This window comes from Notamacropus eugenii, chromosome 6 (assembly GCF_028372415.1).
Source record: "Notamacropus eugenii isolate mMacEug1 chromosome 6, mMacEug1.pri_v2, whole genome shotgun sequence".
In the NCBI taxonomy this organism is placed as follows: domain Eukaryota; kingdom Metazoa; phylum Chordata; class Mammalia; order Diprotodontia; family Macropodidae; genus Notamacropus; species Notamacropus eugenii.
This window is the reverse complement of record NC_092877.1, coordinates 113,162,282-113,181,513: the sequence shown is the minus strand read 5'-3', so window position 1 is coordinate 113,181,513 and position 19,232 is coordinate 113,162,282. Positions and strand designations below refer to the sequence as shown.

General features: G+C 34.3%; 1 protein-coding gene across 8 annotated transcripts in view; it reads right to left on the bottom strand.

The window, feature by feature from the left end:
• ADGRL3 (adhesion G protein-coupled receptor L3) overlaps nucleotides 1-19,232 on the bottom strand; it is a 941,368-nt gene that overhangs the window by 347,279 nt on the left and 574,857 nt on the right. For 7 of the 8 annotated variants that reach the window (XM_072620873.1, XM_072620870.1, XM_072620866.1 and 4 more), the window contains one exon: nucleotides 3,024-3,824. In XM_072620873.1, coding sequence (XP_072476974.1) covers nucleotides 3,024-3,824 — 801 coding nt within the window. Of the gene's footprint in view, nucleotides 1-3,023; nucleotides 3,825-5,853; nucleotides 5,875-19,232 lie in introns of those variants that run through there. The other variant, XM_072620871.1, reaches the window with a different exon arrangement.

Sequence of the window (19,232 nt, the reverse complement as noted above, 5' to 3'; positions counted from 1 at the left end):
ATATTTTATTCATCAAATACCTTGTCTATATTTGCTTCTAGAAAATCCTTCTACTACATACTGAGTCCCTACCTTGTCACCCAAAGAAATTATTCCAATCCTCTTCATTTTTCTTTATATTCTCCCAAAGAATCTCTAATCATCATACTTAGTACTAGGAAACTCACCTTTGTACTTGACTAAGAAGGAAGCTTCCCTTCACTTCACACAAATTATCAGTAGCAGCGTCTATTATCTCCTCCCTATCTCATATCATGGAGGAAAAAATGTTCCTATCCTTCCTTAAGGAATTCAATATAGACTTCTTTGTCATGTATTTGATCAGGTCAGGCACTTATTGCAACATAATTATTTTTTAGGACATATTTGGTTTCAGTGGCAATTTTCTCCCTAATCTATTCTGTTCCTTAACCTATGGTTTCTCTGTATTATAAGAAAAACCTGTCTACTAGTTTTCAAATGTCCTTCTAAATAAATACACATTGTGATGGAGTGGGCAGTGGATGCAGAATTAGGGTTGATTTCTTATTCTGCCAGTAAGTTGCTTTGTGTCCTTGTATGTGTCATTGTTCCTCCTGAGCCTGTTTCCTTATTTGTAAGAAGAAAGAATTAGATCAAATAATTTTATGTTTGTTCTAGATAAAATTCTTAAGATTTTCTTTATGAGAAACTAATTTTATTTGATCAAAATCATAACTACGTACATATGGCTTAAATGGAAATACCATCTTTTTTACTTTTTCCCATTCACTTTTAAGGCTACCCATCATTTTAGTTACTAAAATTATTAGAGTGTTTGTGTAGATTATACCAAAACTCCTATTAATGTTAACTGAAATTCTCATATTCCACATACCATGCAGAAATTTTACTTCTAAATGTGTTTTTTACACCTCTCAATTACACTGAAACTATGCCAAACGATTGGCTCTTTAATCAGGGCACTGACGCATGAAAATGCATATTCATGCAAGCATTGGTAAATCCAGGTGAAATCTCAACCTTTTCGAAATGGACACAGGATTCATTGTGTTTCTGTTGGTGCAAAAGTGAAAATGTAATCTCTGGGTTAAATAAGCAATAAGGTTTAAAAGTAGAAGTTTATCATTTTCTTGATGTTTATCATTATAAAAGTTGACTTTTGAACAAAATGGTCATTGCTACTTGTACTCAAGTTTTTTTCTTTTTAAATTTCAAACCGTATATATTAAGTGTTTAAAGTTTCTTCACATCCTCAATGATAAGGTTTCATCTAGAATATGTTTATAATCACATTCCAAAGTAGATGTATTCGTATATGTATGCCATTTATAGTCTGTTGATACAAATTGGAGATATTCCTGAATAATTTTTGAGGAAATAGAATTAGTCTAACAAAATTATTATAGTAACTCATTTTCAAAGATTGGGTTATTATAATTGAAAAGAACTTAATTCTGCTTGGCACTCAAAACTTCGAAACAAATGTTGATCACCACCAAATTAGTTGAAGTGGGTTAGAGTACCACATTATTTAAATTGAAAAAAAAATAAGACTGCTGTTTTCCCAGGAACAGTCACTGACCTACTTACTTAACTTGAAGAAAATCATTGACCTTTTAAATACAGTAGGCCTAGAAAAGTAAAACCATAAATATGCAATAAACATGAGCAAAATGGAAGTATTGCACTATTTCTCATGGGTATTCAAGGACTTTCAGGAGGGTTGGAGACATTTATCCACTTCTACTTGAATAGCTTTGTCTGCTTTTCATTGTAACCAGTTGAACTAGAAATTAGGCATTTGTGAGGTATCCAGAAATACCCCTTTAGCAAATAACAAAATGGAAACTGCCTTTGTTGCAATTATATCCCTGGGTTACATTAGCCCCAATGGCTAATTTGTTGGCATCACTGCCACTCTCTTTTATATCTCCTCATCACTTGAATGCATCCTTTTAAAATGTTTGCAATGACCTCCCTGTTCTTCTATAATAAGCTTTGTAGACACTATTTTAAGTAAGAATAAACCATTCACGAATAAGAGAATAAAAAACGGAAACAAGGAGAGGAAAATGTCAGTCAACAACTTTAATAAAAAATACTGAAATGGAAAGAAGATATCATGGTGTAGCTCAAAAAGCAAAGATAAAAAAGTCATGAAACTTTCATGATAGCCAAATAGAAATGTGTGGTCTGTCCCATACTTGTTTGTGGGTTGATATTTATTTGCACTATTCTTTTTCAAAGAACAGATTCAATTATAATCACCTATACTTGTGAGGTATATTAACTTGAATATAGGTTGGTTTTATTTTTAATCTGACAGAGACCCATAGCATGATATTCTCAGTGTGATTAGAGAAAAGCTAGGATTCCTTTCAATTGATCATTTATTAAACATCTACCATATGCAAGGGATTGTTTTGGGCGCTTCCTCTAGCAAAAAAACAATGACAGTAATAATGATAGCTCATGTTTGTGTAGTGTTTAATAGTTTTCCAAATGTTTTTTTTTTTCTCAATTCTGTGAGACTGTTAGCATAATATTAGCATAATCATCTTATCAGTGAAGAAACTGAAGTACAGAGAGTTTTAATGACTGGACCATAGTTACAAAGCAAACAACTAGAAACACTAAGTCTTTCAGCAACATCTTCTTATTCTAATACTGGACTAGAATATTTATTCTGATTTAAGATAGTTTTCACTTGGAAGGAACATGGAATATAATAGACACTGATTATTCACAAAGAAAGATCAGTATATATCATGGGACTATAATATGGGAGAAAATATGAGACCACTAAAGCATCAAATCACATAAATTGGTCAAGTATTCCAAAACAATAGCACAGAACACATGTTCTTGGTGCCTAACAAAGACAGGTGGTCATTTATAAGTCATACTTTGAAATTCACAATATACTTTTATACACAGATAGCAATCAGCAGTATTTCAAAGTTGGACCCTGAATGACTTGTAAGTCTGTACCCCATATGCATTTCTGGAATAGAGAAAGTAATGCCCAAAGGCAGACTCACCTGATCTGCTGTCCAGAGGTCCAAAATCCAAAGAATACTTCACAACATGATAATTGTTCCACACATAAAGCAGATTGTCCCGAGGGTTATAATCCACAGCTGCTATATACTGGTATGAGTTTGGAAAGGGTACATCCACCAAACTATCTTTACTTTGGTCAGTGTTGTAAATATAGTCTATCTTATTCCCTGTAGCTTCATTGTCGTCGTCTTCATATACAGATTTGACCACATACAAAATCCCACAAATCATAAATGCATTGGAAGCTGACCTTTTGTCATAGGCTGTATCCCATGTCCCTTCAATCCTTAAAGTATAAGGGTTCAATTGGCTAATGACAATTTTCCCATTGTTCTGTTCTGTTGCATAGATGACCCACAGCCCATTTTCATCTACTGCCAGGTCTATGTCAGATTTGCCTCCCCACCGGTAAGGGGATGTGTCATGGTAATTGGCATTAGCTATAATGGCCTCCCCACTCTTTATTCTAGTCCGCAAGTCAAATTTAACTATATTTCTTGTGCGCTCCTTGTTGAAGAACAAAGCTCCATCATAGACTACAAATCCTGTGCCATCTACCCGGTGAGGGAGCTTGTAAGTTGTTGTTGGCCTCCCAGCAATGAAATCATCCTTGGATGAGTACTCTGTGAGGGTGTCTGTTCTGTAAGGAGTCCAAGGCATGTAATAAATCTTGTCTGAAGCCTGAAGGGGGTCCTTGCACCATGCCCCCGACTGGTGGTCAGACTCAAACAAATGCTCGCTCTGGTATACGCCTTTGAGGAGTCCAGGACAAAGAAAAACTGTCAGGAGGAAAAGTTAAAAAAGAAAAACACAATTAGTTTCTATATCTTGGCATGTATTCTTATGCCTCATCATTTTGGAATTCAAAACTAGAGACACCTACCAAAAAGCAACTGAAGATACAAATTACTTGTTTATTTGCTGTTCTTCTTGAAGCAGGAATTATTTTTCCTCATTGATTTTGGCTTTTCAAAATAATTTTGTTTCTTTTTGTTCATTGCATTTGTCTGTACAGTAAATGTACTTACTTTTATCATTCTTCTTTGCATACACATAATTCCAAGGTTTCAATATATATTTGTATATTTAGAGTGTGTATATATTTGCATATGTACACACATGTTCTCTATAGTATGATAATTAGGTAAAGAGATGATTCCTCAGAACATTTTCATGCAATTAAAAAACCAGTCCACTGAAGAATTTCCTGTAAAATTGCAATAAAAGATCCATCCTTATAGCCCAAGTGATATGAACAATTTAATAGGTATCATTAAGCAAAAGGCAATCCCTTAGTCATTCACAAGAATGCTTAAAGCAAAAGTAGAGTCCCAGAACAGACCACCAATTCAGCTAGCAAAAAGGACTCCCAAAGCTGCTACAATGCACACAGAGCATGCAATCCATACAATTAAATAATGAATGATGGATGGGTATTGAAAGGAGAAAGAGAAGGCAGGAAAGAAAAGAAGGAAGGAAGGAAGGAATAAGGAAAGAAGAAAAAGGTGGGAAGTTCATTGAGAGGAACCCAAGATCTAGATTTTAATCAGTTAAAAATGTCCTGTTAAATATAGTAGTATTTGAATTTAAAAGCATGTACCTTCTAATGTTACGTGACAGGAGAGTAAAAGAATAGTACCTTTTACTATGGTCTTTTGCTGCTCAAACTTCAGAATGAAAATGGCCAGCAATTAACTGACACTCAGGTTTTAGTATGATTCAGTAGCATATGTTGCACAAAAGTTGGGAGGAAGCATAAGGTACTTTGGTTGGTTTACCAAAGGCTGCTTGAAAATTGGTGCAAAGAAAACGTATTGTAAAAGAAATGTGCTCTTCTTATGATTGTGAAGTACAGAATTGTAGTAGGTGGGCAAATTAAGTTATCTTAATATATTTGAATGTTGAATCACAATTTAACATATTATGGGCTATATTCTCCCCTTGACCCAAATTGGACATAGGCATTAGTGATAAGCTCATTAGCAGAAGTCACAAGCGTACAAACAGGGCAAAACAAATGTAAGATGATAGGCAAAGAAGGTTGTTAGGTTTTGAATGGAAAACAATTACTAGAAAACCAAAGGCTTTATTTTTCCAGAATAAAAAAGGGGAGCCAGGGGGAGAAATTGGCCACTAAGTTCTTCTAAAGGTAGAAAGATCTAAAACCTGGTTATTTGCGTATGACTTAAAGCATTTCACCACTGATATTTAACCACTGAGTTTTTTTTTTTATTTGATTCCATTAAAATGGCTTGTAATGATGTCCCAGTCTTGCTGTTATAAATATGATGTCCTAGAACATCATTTGTGTTAGGTTTCCAAGTCTTTATTAATTGCAAACTAATAGGCCTTGGTTATAGAATGTATTTATTTTAGTATGTTTCAGAAAGTCTTCCCTCCCCGTCCCAACAACAAATAAGCAAGGATAGGGCATGGAAATGTAGCAAAACAAAGCTGGGGCAAATATTCTAGCATATATACAGGCATATAAATGCCTATACATATACACATACTAATGTAATCACTGTCTATCACCAACTATAGAAAAAGGCAAAATGCTTTTCTAGCAGATAATGGGAATAAAATAAAACTTCTTTTAAAAATTAAGATAAAGGGATTAAATTGCCACTAATTAATCTTAATGATCTATTTAGTGAAGTTGAGCAGCAGAGGGACTAAATAAGTTTTCATAAAATAGGTAAAAATTAATGACAAAAATATTTAAACTATATGTTAAACTGTTAAATAACTTAGCCTAAAATAAGTAATATATATAATATATATAATTTATGAAAGGTATTTAATTACCTTTTTGTTCCACTTCTATTGGAGAGAGAGAAGTAAAGAGAGAAAGAAGAAAAGAATAGATTAATGGTACGGTATTGGCTAGGCACCTTTATCTTTACCTCTTCAAATTTAAAGGAAATATTAATTTACTTTATTCATACGTCATTCATAGGACATTAATTTGTTAAAAATTCATTGCTGTCATTCAAGCTAAATTTCAAATAAATACCTTACATAATTTTGAATAAAAAACAAAAATAAGACAAAAATTAAACTAAGAATAAATGTAGCAGTATACCAGACCATAATATTCAAAACAGGAATGTCAATATCTCTGTATGTAAGGGTAGCTCAGGTTCTGTAACAGAAAACTTTCCAATCATTTAACTGGTCCTACTTATCACATTACTGTAGAACACAGAGCTATTTAAATGAACAGCCTTTCTTATATCTATCTCAGGCATTGATCTATTCAGCTGAACCTCTAATTTGAAACTAATTTCCCAGGGCCAAAGAACAGGCTTTTATGACCTAATGGACTTTTGAGATAGATATACAGTAAGACTACATTTGGGCATTAAATGAAAGGACCTACAGCAATACCTTTTCTTCTCCTGCCCACTCTTAAATATCATGTGCTTAATGGAAAATAATTATTTTCTTTAATAGAAAAAAAAATCTGTAATCATTATGTGGGTGTCAACATTGGTATACCCACATTGATCTAATCTTTTTTAACCCAGATACTATCATAACCTGAAACAGTGAATCATTTCTGAATATCTAGGCCTTATAGTTATAGATTGTTACTATTTAGATACTGTCACTCAACAACAATTTACTAAGCATTTACTGTGTGTCAAGGACTGTGCAAAACTCCAGGGATAGAAGGCATAATCAATATTGAACATTAAGGTGTTCACAATTCTAATTGCACAACATATAAATAAGTAGGTATGTTCAATTATATGCAGAGTGTATGAAAGGTAACCTCAGAGGAGAAAGAACTAGCAGCTTGGTTCATGGTGGTGAAGGCCTGGAAAGCCCTACTTTAGAAAGTGGATTAAAATATTGAAGGAAACCAAGGATATTCATATGGAAGAGCACCAGTACATAGGCCCAAAGACGGGAAATGAACTATCATGGGCAAGGAACTGCAAGCAGATCCATTATAGTTGGATCATGAATTGTGGAGAGGAAGAAAATGTAAGAAACCATACTAATGGAGATGCTTGGACTGATGTATAATATAATTGTTATCTGAGTGCAAAGGAAGTCAAGGCAAATTATTGCAAAAAAGTGATGGAGTTGCTCCACTAACTCCATATAATTCTTTTTTCCTGTCCCCTTAAACAAGACCTTTGGCTCCATGAGAATAAAGCCTTTACAAACATAAAGCAGATACAACAAATGTAATGGCTGGAGTCAAAAGTTAAAATCAAAGCCCTCCATCACTGAAGAAAAAAAAATATTGTAATACACTAGGGAATTAAAGATAATATGAAGCCCAAATGAGCACTGGGCAGAAAATATCTTTTTAAACAACAATGTGAGTCAACTACATGGAGGTGGGAAAAGGAGGGAGATCTGGCTTTAGAGAGACCTGAATCAAAGGTAAGCGAGTTCTTTAAATAATGGACATTTATATTTGAGTGATTTTTTTTTTCTGCTCCAGCCTAATCTCTCTTTGCTTTCAGGGACCCTGAAGAGATCCCTGACATTTATCTATGAAGCATAAAAGTCACTCCCAACCACCAACAAACTATGATGCAAACTAGTGCCTTGAAAAGTTCTGTCCATAATGGCTTCATAGTTATGACTCTTTAGACTCCTTCCAAACAACTAATCATATAAATTCCTCATTGTCATACTTAAAAGTTATTTCAAGATCTCTTCCTGATAGCCTACACTATCATAGTTTATCACAGCTGACAATCTTCATGGAGCACCCACATTGTGCAATGGATCGATTGTATGTTTCCATATTCAGTCAAAAGCTGAAATTAAACAGGTGCCCTGTGTATGTTGTCTTGAACGCTGTTGAAACTGAGCTGATCCAAACTCTGCTATAGCTGGAAGAAATAGTAGAGCTGTTAGTCCTTTCCTGACATCACCTTACATAAGTCTTAGCACAGCTTAAACCTCATTTGTTACTCAAGGTGTCATTGAAGGGATAAGAGCTAGGATGGCAGTTTCTCAGGTGTTAATTCACAGGGGAATATACAGAGGTCAGTCAGTCCATTGAATTAAATCTGGAAATGAAGAGTATCTCTTTAGCCTGCTAGGAATATAAGTGATAGTCAAATATAGGAAAAAGAACTTGTGTGCTACATGTACATTTTTCAAGGTTTCATTCTTTGAAGATTTGTATGAAATAAAGTACACAGAACCAGGAGGAATGAGTTACAAAAAGATTACAATAATGTGAATGAAAACATATTGAAGGATATAAAAATTCTCATCATTGTAGTAACTGATAATAACTTAAGAACACTAATGGTAAAGGATGCTTTCTGTGTTTTAGCGGAAAGATGGTGACTACAGGTACTGACATTCCTGGTCAATGTACATGCGTGTGTGTGTGTGTGTGTGTGTGTGTGTGTGTGTGTGTGTGTGTGGCTGCTTAACTCTACTTCTGGTTACAAGAGAACAAGGGGCACAAGGGAGTCATTTGGGAGTGGGAGTAATTTAAAAAAAATATCAAGAAAACATTTATTTAATTAAAAATCTGATTTCTTGCGTTGTCCACCATAAACTTTAATCCACTGTTATGGCACAAAGGACTTATTCTCAACATAAATACCTACATGTCATAAGGAGTAAAAATTCATATCATTATATCTGTGCATTTATAAAAAGTAACACTGAAACATTCCCCTTATTCCAAACTCCTCTAGGGATATTGTGACTTACATAACTGTTTTCCAGCTTCACCAGTTTTGGTGATAGTTATTTGCATTCTAAACTTCACAAATATACATAGGATTACAACCTCCTCCTTCAAAAAGTCAGTCTCCTGGACCATTAATCTTGAAATTAATCAATTCATCACATATTTTATATACCAGGCACTATCCTTGGTGCTAAGACTGTAAAGACAAACGTGAAACAGTTCCCACCCCCAAGGATCATCCAATCTAATGGAAGGAGACATATAGGCAGGCATGTATTGAGAAACCTTTAACAAGCGACTCCCTGAAAAATAAAGCATGACACTTAAATTTAATGTGCATTATTACTTTCTTCATCATTTTCATATATCCAGACAATGAACAAAACAATAAACCTTGTTCTGATTTGTAGCATTTGCTGACTTCTGAGATATAAGTATTGGCACTGAAATTTAAAAAGTTGGTCATGCTGAGCTAATATGAGCTGGCTTAAGTTCTTACACACTCCACTATATACGAATACAAAAAATTGATACAAGGTAATCCTATATTTGCATTTTGTGTGTGTGTGCGTGCGCATTTGTGTGCTGAAGAATAGTCTTCTAGTTCTCAAGAAATATTGTTTGAAAGAGTATTAGTAGGTGATATAAAGAAATGCCAATATTTCAGTACTCCACACTTTGAAAAACCATATTGAATTTTTAGGATATTTTTCATTTTTTCAAAATGTTTTTTCGCTCGTGTTATTTCATTTACTATTCTAATGAAAAATTACATTAATGTCATTGGTCTTGGTCTTAATTCATGGGGCATGGGCAAATGCTATATAGTTCAAGAGAGGCTTGCCACTGTAATAGGTCTTGGTTAATCAGGATTAAGATTTATTGGGCATTTCTGCTTTGGGGAAATTTGCACTGGTCTTGTCCATGTTATGACTTGCTATAGCCCATTCATCAAAACCTTCAAAACTGAAGTGAAGTAATCCAATAAATTTAAACTAAAATCCCCGTAAACAGCAATCTTTGAGGGAGGGCAAGTGGAGGGAGAGGGAAGGCAAAGCATGTTTGCTGTATCTCTGACAAACTTGATAGTGTTTAGGATTTGCCAATCATTATTGCCTATAATAATAATAATTCTAATAGTATAATAATAAATATTATTATAACAGTTTACTGTTATCATTGAAAAATATTTCTGATTTCTTAAGCTTTTAAACGGAGGCCTTAGAAATTATATTGAATTTGTATAAGAATCATATGTTCAATATATGTTTTAAATTAAGGATCAAGGTGATGTTAATATTATTTATCTAGTCTCCATAAAGAGGTGGAGGCAGATTGGCATGGAAGAAAGATCCATAAGACCTAGATTCAAAATTCATCTGTGATGACCATTCCCAGTGTAACCTTGAATAAATCACTGAATCTACCTGAATCTTCGTTTCCTCTTCTACAAAATGAGAAACTAGTTGAACTAATTGACCTGGGATGTCCCTTTTCACTTTGGTTCTCTTTCTCTATTGCCACAGCAGTACAGTCCTTATGTTTCTCCAGTCTTAATGACATATGCTAGCTACTGCATTAATAAGTATTGACTGATTAAATCTGGGCTTTCTGTTCATATACTTACTAGTTATGTGACCCTGGGCAAATCACTTAATCTCTGTTTGCTTCACTTTCTTCAGCTATACACTAGGAAATAAAGCACCTACCCTAAATTGTTGTTAAGAGGATCATGAGATAATATTTGTAAAGTACTTAGCATGATCCCTGGCACAAAGTAAGCTTTGCATAAATGTTTATTATCTTCTCTTACCCTGACTTTTCCCTTCTAATGTAGAGAATAAAGAGATTGAAGTAAGGGAGAGAGGGAAGGGCCATTTTCTCTTTAATCCTCAAATCTTCCTAAAATGAATATTATCCATAGGATATGTTATTGTTTATAGAAATAAGATGTCATTAGCTCTACCCAAGTCCCCATCATATGCATTACTTTGAATTGCATCCTTTAATTACAAAATGCATGGTTCAGAGAACACATGCATGCATTGCCAAGATTTGTCAAATTGCACTGCAAATTGCAAAGGGCGTTAAGTGCCCCAAATACCTTTTTGTTCATTAAATGAGACTTAGGAAACTTTTGCTTCAATGATAATACGGTTTTAGAAATTCCTTCATCAAAACTTCAAGAAATATAGCACACTTCTATTCTGTTGACATTAAGGTTATCAAGCCTACTCCCTAGAACCTAGCACAGTGGCTGACACACAGTAGGTATTTAATAAATGTTAATTGATTGATTTTGGCAGATTAAATATTATTCTTTAAATGACTTAAATATTTCAGAAAAATCAAGAATTTTTCACATAAATTCCTCAATTGGTTAATTACTCAAGGCTAAATTACTTTCCATTGTGAATATCTTAATGACATACATGTATGTCATGTCTGCAAGTTTAACAAATAAGATTTTTCTCAGAATTAAAATATATAGACATTTTTGGTAATCTTAATTCAATCTGGTTATTTGGAGATTATGCTAAGAGTGAGAGATCAGTTTGTATTTTTTACTTATTCTCATCCACATATAACACTGGTATTTACCTGGAAGAGAATTCAGTATATGAAGGGGAAAAAATTCTACATTAGGAAAAAAATAACATTAGAGCAGATTAGAAGCTACCAACATACCAGCTGGATAGAAGAAAAAAATCATTCAAGTAGATAAATGAAAATCAGCAATAACATTAAATCAATTAACAGTTATTTATTGAGTGCCACTAAGTGTTTTGTATTATGCCTAGGTGCTATGGGTGATAAAGAAAAAACATAAAAAAGACATAGTCCTTGCTTCCAATATAGTTAGGGACAGAAGATTTATATATGTGAAATGAAAAAAGAACAAGATAATGTAGTCAGTCTCCAATTTATTTGCTTTTTGTAAAGCTCTAAATATTACTTTGCCATAGAGACATTATAGATGGCCTTTTATTAAATTAAATATTTAAATTAAATTAAATTAAAAATTAAATTAAATTAAAAATTAAATTAAAAATAAGTATTCTGATGCAAATTTGGAACACATCTGTAGTCCTATCTCTGAAATTCATTCATGGTAAATTACAAATGGGATGGGAACTAGACACATGAATTCATTGATATAGGGAGCTGTCAATGAGGAATCTCTACTGATGGAGATTAACACCTTTGAAAATGTCTTACAGAGTTGCTTGAGACACAGAGGTGATAAGTGACTTTCTAGGGGGTCACATACTGTATGAATCAGAGGTACAATGTATCAATAACTAATTTTTTTAAATGAAACTGATTGATATCAATAATTGAAAATTATTCTAGGATTATATGATGATCTGCCTTTCCCTCCAACCAGTACCTTCCCTCATCCCTCTATCCTAACTATTCTTTCACTGACATGTTATCTATTCTGTCTTTGAGGAGGTACCAACACTACCCTCATCTGAGCCTCTGCTTACTAGTGCAAGTCCCTATTCTTTCAAGGTTGAGGCCTCAGGGACTGTCAAGAGTGATTCATGTGGTTTGCAGAGTTCCTTTCAGGTGTCTATATGTCCAAGCTTGGTGGGGCTCCTAGGTAATTGGTCTGTCTTTCAGACTCATGGGTTGCTATTGCAAGGGTAGGAAATGGTATGAAAAGGACATACACAGCTTTCCCTACTGTTCTAGTTCATGTACTCCATTTCTCTTTCAGTGTTCCCCAAAGCCCTGAGTCTCCAAAGGTGCATGTGGATCAGCAATGATTCCAATTTCCTAGAGTTCCACTCTGTTCTCCAGAAATTTTAGAAGCAAAGCTGCCAGGATGCAGAGAACCTTTAGTGATTTGCTCCATGTAGATGAGGAGGGGGTAGCACAGAAAGAGGACACTAGGTTGAAAAGTCTTTTACGTTACAATATTGCCCGTGGTTGACTATACTTATTTTCAGTTTGGCATCACACACATGCACATAAACTGTTTATCTCCTGAATTCAATAGCCACAAGGTACAAGAAAAAAAGAACTGTGGAATGTTAAAGGGGTCCCCTGAATTTTCTCAGTTGTCATATTTTCCAGAAACACTGGACCTAGAGTATGCAGGAGAACCCAAAAGTATCAAGGATGAAACCCTCCTACCTCCATGTGATATATTTTATTGTTTGCAACCCCAGCTGGACTCCCTGTGTGGCGTTGAGAGTCAAAACAAACACCAAACTGAACTAGGCTAGGAAATAGCTTGTGCCTCTGGCACCCTTCTAGATAAGCAGACCACCTTATCTTCATAGTCTTCCTGTTAGACTATGACTAGGCCCATATGGGGTTGTGACCCCGACAGTTTAAGAGGTGCTGAAGGGGTGGTGAGTGGAAAAAGTTTAAGCCCTGACAATTCTCAAAGGAAAAGAATTCTGCTTTTGTCAAATTAATTATTCATTATTTCTCCTCCCCTGCCACTCCCATTTAGGTGGAGCTTTCTATTACTTTATTCTTTGTCTGAATTTCACAAATATAAAAACTTCTGTTTGGATTGTAAACTCTTTGTTCTGGCTTAGGGTTCAACATGCACGTTCATTTCTCTTGTAGTAAATCTAGCTGCAAAGCAGCATCTCATGGATTGTGATACTGTTTTTGGTTAACCGGTAACCATATTTTTTTCACTATTTATTACACATTAGCAAATCTTTATTTTGAAAAAGTTGATCTTGTACCCAGTGCAGCATAAGTCATTGGAAAGCTATATGATTGCAGTTAGATGTTACTGTATGTCACATACAGTGTGTGCATTGTGTATATATGTGTGAGTATGTATAATATAATATATATCATATATTAACATCTCATATCTGTATGTATATGTATAATATGTCAAATTATATAGCATACAAATTATGTCACCTATATACGTCTGGGTGTATATATGTAGATAGTATACTTATTATATAATACATTGTGTTATATATCATATAAATACTATAAAAATAACATCTACATCAATATATATTAATGTGAATGGTATTTTATAATATTCATTATATAATGTGTTGTGTGTTCGTCCTTCGTTGCCGAAGAAGACCTTGCCATCAGAGAAATAATGACATGACTTGCACTTGACTTTGTTTTTTGAGTCAGGGAGGGCTGTGCAGGTCACCAGCCTCACTTCTCCTCCACAGCCATCTGAATCCAGTGACCTGATATTCATCAGGATGACTGGAGATGACCCAGGATGAGGCAATTGGGGTTAAATGACTTGCCCGAGGTCACACAGCTAGTAAGTGTCAAGTGTCTGAGGTGAGATTTGAACTCAGATCCTCCTGACTCCTGCACTGGTGCTCTATCCACTGCTCCATATAATGTATTATATTTGAAAAACATGCACACACATACACCACATACTTATACAGATATAGGATTGCTAGCTAGAGACTCAAAGTGCTAGAGAGATTCAGTAGAATGGAAATGATCAGAAGAAGGTCCATGAAGGAAGTCAACTTAATCTGACTCTAAATGAAATGAGAGAATTTGAAGAATGCCAGCATGAGGGGGAGAGGAACATATAACATGGAATAGTAAAAGTTGCAGGGCTTTGTCATTCCAAAGTAGAAGCAGCAGATCGGATTGAAATGATCAGTTTCAATCTCTTCCAAATGGAAAATTCCAAGGACAGATTACCAGTGCAGATATGAATCTTTACAAAGAAGAATGAAATAAATTAAAAAGGAAAACACACACACACACACACACACATACAGTATATCCCTTAACTGCCAAATGTACATAAGATTTCACCAGACAGCAGAAAAAACATTCATGAAATTCTTTTTTTATCCTGCTCATTCTTAGTATTCTAAAATGAATCCTTTCCATTTCTTCCATTCTACATTTAACAAGACAATAGAAAAAACACTTATGTTGAGAAAAGCTTCCTCTCAATGATGCTCATTAAGATTTTAATATATGGCATACCAAAAAAGAAACCTGACAGACATCTGTCTCTTTCAGCAAATGAAGTGCTAATCCTTTATTTAATAGGAGACAAAAGTAATCTCTGAGGCTCAGTTTTTAAATTATGTTTTTCAAATAATACCCATGCATCAGTGAATAAAAGTGCTGCTCAAGCACCTTGTTTTACAATGGCTTTGTATGATGTGTTTCCAAAATTATCACTTCTTAATGAATTTCACACTGGAGTGGGTAGATTGAAAATGTCAATAATTCATAAATGCTTTCACCAACCACATTCTAATTTAAGCACTTAAATTTAATATATATACAGATATTGTAAAAAACTAAGGCTGGATTTTTATGAGTAATCTATATTAGCTTTCTATTTTTTGGATAGATTTGTAAAAACCCTTCCAAACTGTTGATTTGGGTTTTCTTTAGGAAACTGTGCTCTTTTTAGAATTTCTGTATGATAGAGTGAAAAAATATTAATTTTAAGTTATTACTAGTAACCCTTAAAGTGTTGCTTATCAAGTGCCTTAAAGTGGCTTATCAAGGATATTTCTTTGCCTTTCACCCCCAAATTGGTCAGTCCTATGCAGTGGCAAGATTGTGTTAGTGCTGTGAAAGAAAATGGTGTGAGATAATGTGCTTTATGTATTCTAGCTAAATTTTACATATCCACTTAGAAATTTCTGGCTTTCTTAATTTCAAAGGAATCTGCAAGAAAGTCCTGAAGAATGGGAAAAAAATATTAACAATAGAAAAACTGAGAAGGATAATAGGTATATTTATCTAACTAATATCTTTCCTCTGGATAATATATCTACTAACACATAAGAAATAGCTTCCCCCTACCCCATTATTTTCTCTTTCTAAGTCTATGCATTCTTTCATTCTGTATATGCAACAAAACCATCACTAAATATCAATTTTCATAAATGTAGCAAAAACATTATACTCATGATTAATACCAAACTCATAGCACTTCATAGCTGGGAGGGGAATTAGAAAGCATCTAGTGTAGGGATTCTTGATCTTTGATGCATGGATGAGATTTCAAGGGGCCTGTAAACTTAGATGGAAAAAAATACATCTTTATTTTCACTAACCTCTAAATGAAACTTAGCTTTGCCTCCAATTATGAATGTAGGCAGTAAAATATTATTCTGAAAAGGGATTCATAAACTTCACTAAACTGCCAAAGAGGTCCATGATACAAAGTTAAGAACCCTTGGTCCAGCACAACCTTTCATTTTATGGATGAAGAAACCAAGACCATGAAAGCTTATGTCTTGACTAGTTACAAACCAAGATGATAAAAACAAGAAGAGACCAAGTCTCCGAGTAACTATCTAAATTCTTTTTAAAATTAATAATGATAATGATACCATACCTGCATATCATTTAATATATTTAATATATATATATTATATACTGAATATATATTTCAGCATATTATATTATAATACAATATATAATACAATATAATGCAATATATAATACTATATTATCTCATAAATTCCAATGATAAGGCAGTTATTACCTAAATTTTATAGATGAGGAAACTGAGGCTTGGTCAAATTAAATGAAGTGGAGAAAATTAGGAAGCTATTTGATGGTGGAGTAAGGACTAGAAGGAAATCAGCTGCCAAATTTCCATTCATGTATACTTTATATTGTGGCATTTAATTAATATTATCTAAAATAGAAAGTTTCAAACAGCAAATATTCCAGGGAAGGGAAGTGTACAGATTACAACAACAAATGACAGTGAAAATAAAAAATTCATTTACTCTTGAGGATTCTTCTATAGCTGTTCTGTTGCTATGATCAAGTTCATTCCAATGTCTTTACAATCTCAGGTACAAGAAATGATTCAGACACATTTGTAAACATAAATTTTGAGTAACCACAATAAATTGATGTGGCTAGGTGAGGTGAATAAAAATACTGATTATTTTTGTTGGGAGGGAGGACGAGAAAGAGAGAGAGAGTGAGACGGAGAGAGGGAGAGAGAGAAACAGAGAGAGAGAGAGAGAGAGAGAGAGAGAGAGAGAGAGAGAGAGAGAGAGAGAGAGAGAGAGAGAGAGAGTCAATTATATTTATTAAGTACCATCCTTTCAAATGTTCCTTCCAGTCTGGAACGAGCAACACTAACCAAGCAGTCTAAAGTATATCTTGCCATTAGAGTTTAACAGATCATTTAACACACAATTCTGATTTATAGACAGTGAAAATGACATATTTAATTCTCCAGGCTACTTAAATAACCAATACAAATGTAATGCTTGATTGGGGGAAGAAAATACATGAATATAAAAATGCACATTTATTTTTGCAAAAGGCAATCCTATCATTCCACCCTGGTCTTGACACTTGACTCCCCCTCTAGCTTTGGCTAAGTTCCTTCCTCTTTCTGCTCCCCGTCTATGAATTAGGAGTAAGAATATTCCCTACTACTCACAGAATACAGTCAAAGGATCATAGAATTTAGATCTGCAAGGGTTCTCATAGATCTGCTAGTACAAGTTCTTTTACCTTTAAGTAGACAGAAACCTTCAGAAGTTAAATGACTCAGTGGAGGTCAGAGAGCCTGATATATCCTCAGACTAATTTTCATGACCTTCCCACAATACCTACCTGTCTCTCTAATCTTATACAACAATGCCAAAACTTTCTGCTACATTAATCAAACCTGTTCACCTCATTGCCCCCCACTCCCCAACATACTACATACATTCCCAACTTGGTTCTTCGAGCACGATGTTTACTAATTTCTAGTCTCTTTATCTGGAATGCATCCTGTTCCCAGTCCTATACTATAACCTCTACTTTGTCCTTCAAAGCTCACTTCTCTGCAGTTGATAGTAAATTTTTCATCCATTTAAAGCCTATGGGTTTTATTACAAAGACACATGACAGAATTTGCCATGTTATAACATCTAGCACAATGACTTTTTCAGCAAATGTTATTTCCATAGGAAAATGAAGTCATAGAATTTTACAGTTGGTAGGTACCTTAAGAGATTATCCATGCAAAATCTTCATTTTATATAAAAGGTCCTGAGGCAGTAAATGATTGGCCTAAGATCACATAGATAGTTAAAAGTAAAATTGGGACTCAAACCCAGATCTCTTTACTTTTTGTTTAAACATTTTGGCATCAACTTCTAATAAAATATCAACTAACTAGAAAGAACATTAAGGTGTAATCTACAAAATGGTAATGATATGTCATATTACAATTTGTTTCCTTGAAATTACAGTGGTAACTATTTTCTTCCCACCTTGTCTATCTTCTTGTTGAAGTAGCCACTGTTTTATACTAAATTTGAACCATTAGTTCAGCTGGATGAAATGTGATGTTAATAGGCCATGGTGAGAATGATGCCATCTTATGATTTGCTCTTTTCCATTGCTACCAAGTATAACCCTCCTGAGGCATCTCATAGTTACCTTCCTCTGTTTACTGGCAGCCATGAACTTGAGCACTGGACTTGTCTTCTGGAAGATCTGAGTTTGAATACTAATGCAGAGACTTACTAGCTATGTGACCTAGCCAAATCACCCAACTTCTTTCCAATCTCAGTTTTCTTATCTATAAAACAAGGATAATAACAACACTTATTTTGTGAAGTATGGGTGGATCTAGACAACTCTATCACTATCACTAGAAATTTAATTTAAAGTTGATATATTTCTGGAGGTGGCCTAAAGCCAGAGATTAGAGACTTTGTAACCAAAAATTGTTATATCATTCTTTAGACAAAACTTCTTTCAAGTATTTTTGAGGATCAAGATTTAATGCACTCTTTTGGCTTTCAAAGAAAATGACTGAGATGTATTTTACATAAAGAAATACTTTAAAGTTAATATAAACCTTTTAAATCTTCATAAAAAGATACGGGGCAGACTATTGCTAAAGGATAGCCTCTTAATTCTATCAATACCATAAAAAGAGGAAGTTGTAGAATAGTGTCTTGATATCTTTTAACTGAAAATGAGAAATTAAATCATGCACAGAGATACTTGAAATGTTCTCCCAATCTAAGAACATTGGTGGTTTTGCAACATATATAAATGTTAGGGGAAAAAAAGCAATAGCCCAGGGTCTTCATGCCTACCAGAAAAATCACATACAGCTTGTGAAATGGATAGGGTGAAGGATAATGGCATGTTGGGGTTCTCAGACAGATGCTTACTAAATGCATACAGCTGCATCTTAACTCACACTTCTCCCTGAAACATTAGTCCATCTGCTTTATAGAACAGATTCAAGAGTAGTTCCACATTAGCCCAGAGTGAAGCTCTCCTTCACGGTGACTACTCTATGAAGGGAGAATGTGCTGGTGGAGGGGGGAGTAGGGGGATTAAAGAGGACTGAAACGTGAGAATTCTATTTCTTTTGTCAACTGAGTTATAATGTAAATCCATAGACTACTTAGGAAATAGCAAAATGCGGTATAAAGTACTGCAGCAAGTGAAGAATTTTGTTTTTGTTTTTGGACTTTTTGTTTTATTTGGGGAAGGGGACAGACATGATTTATTCTGAGATGCT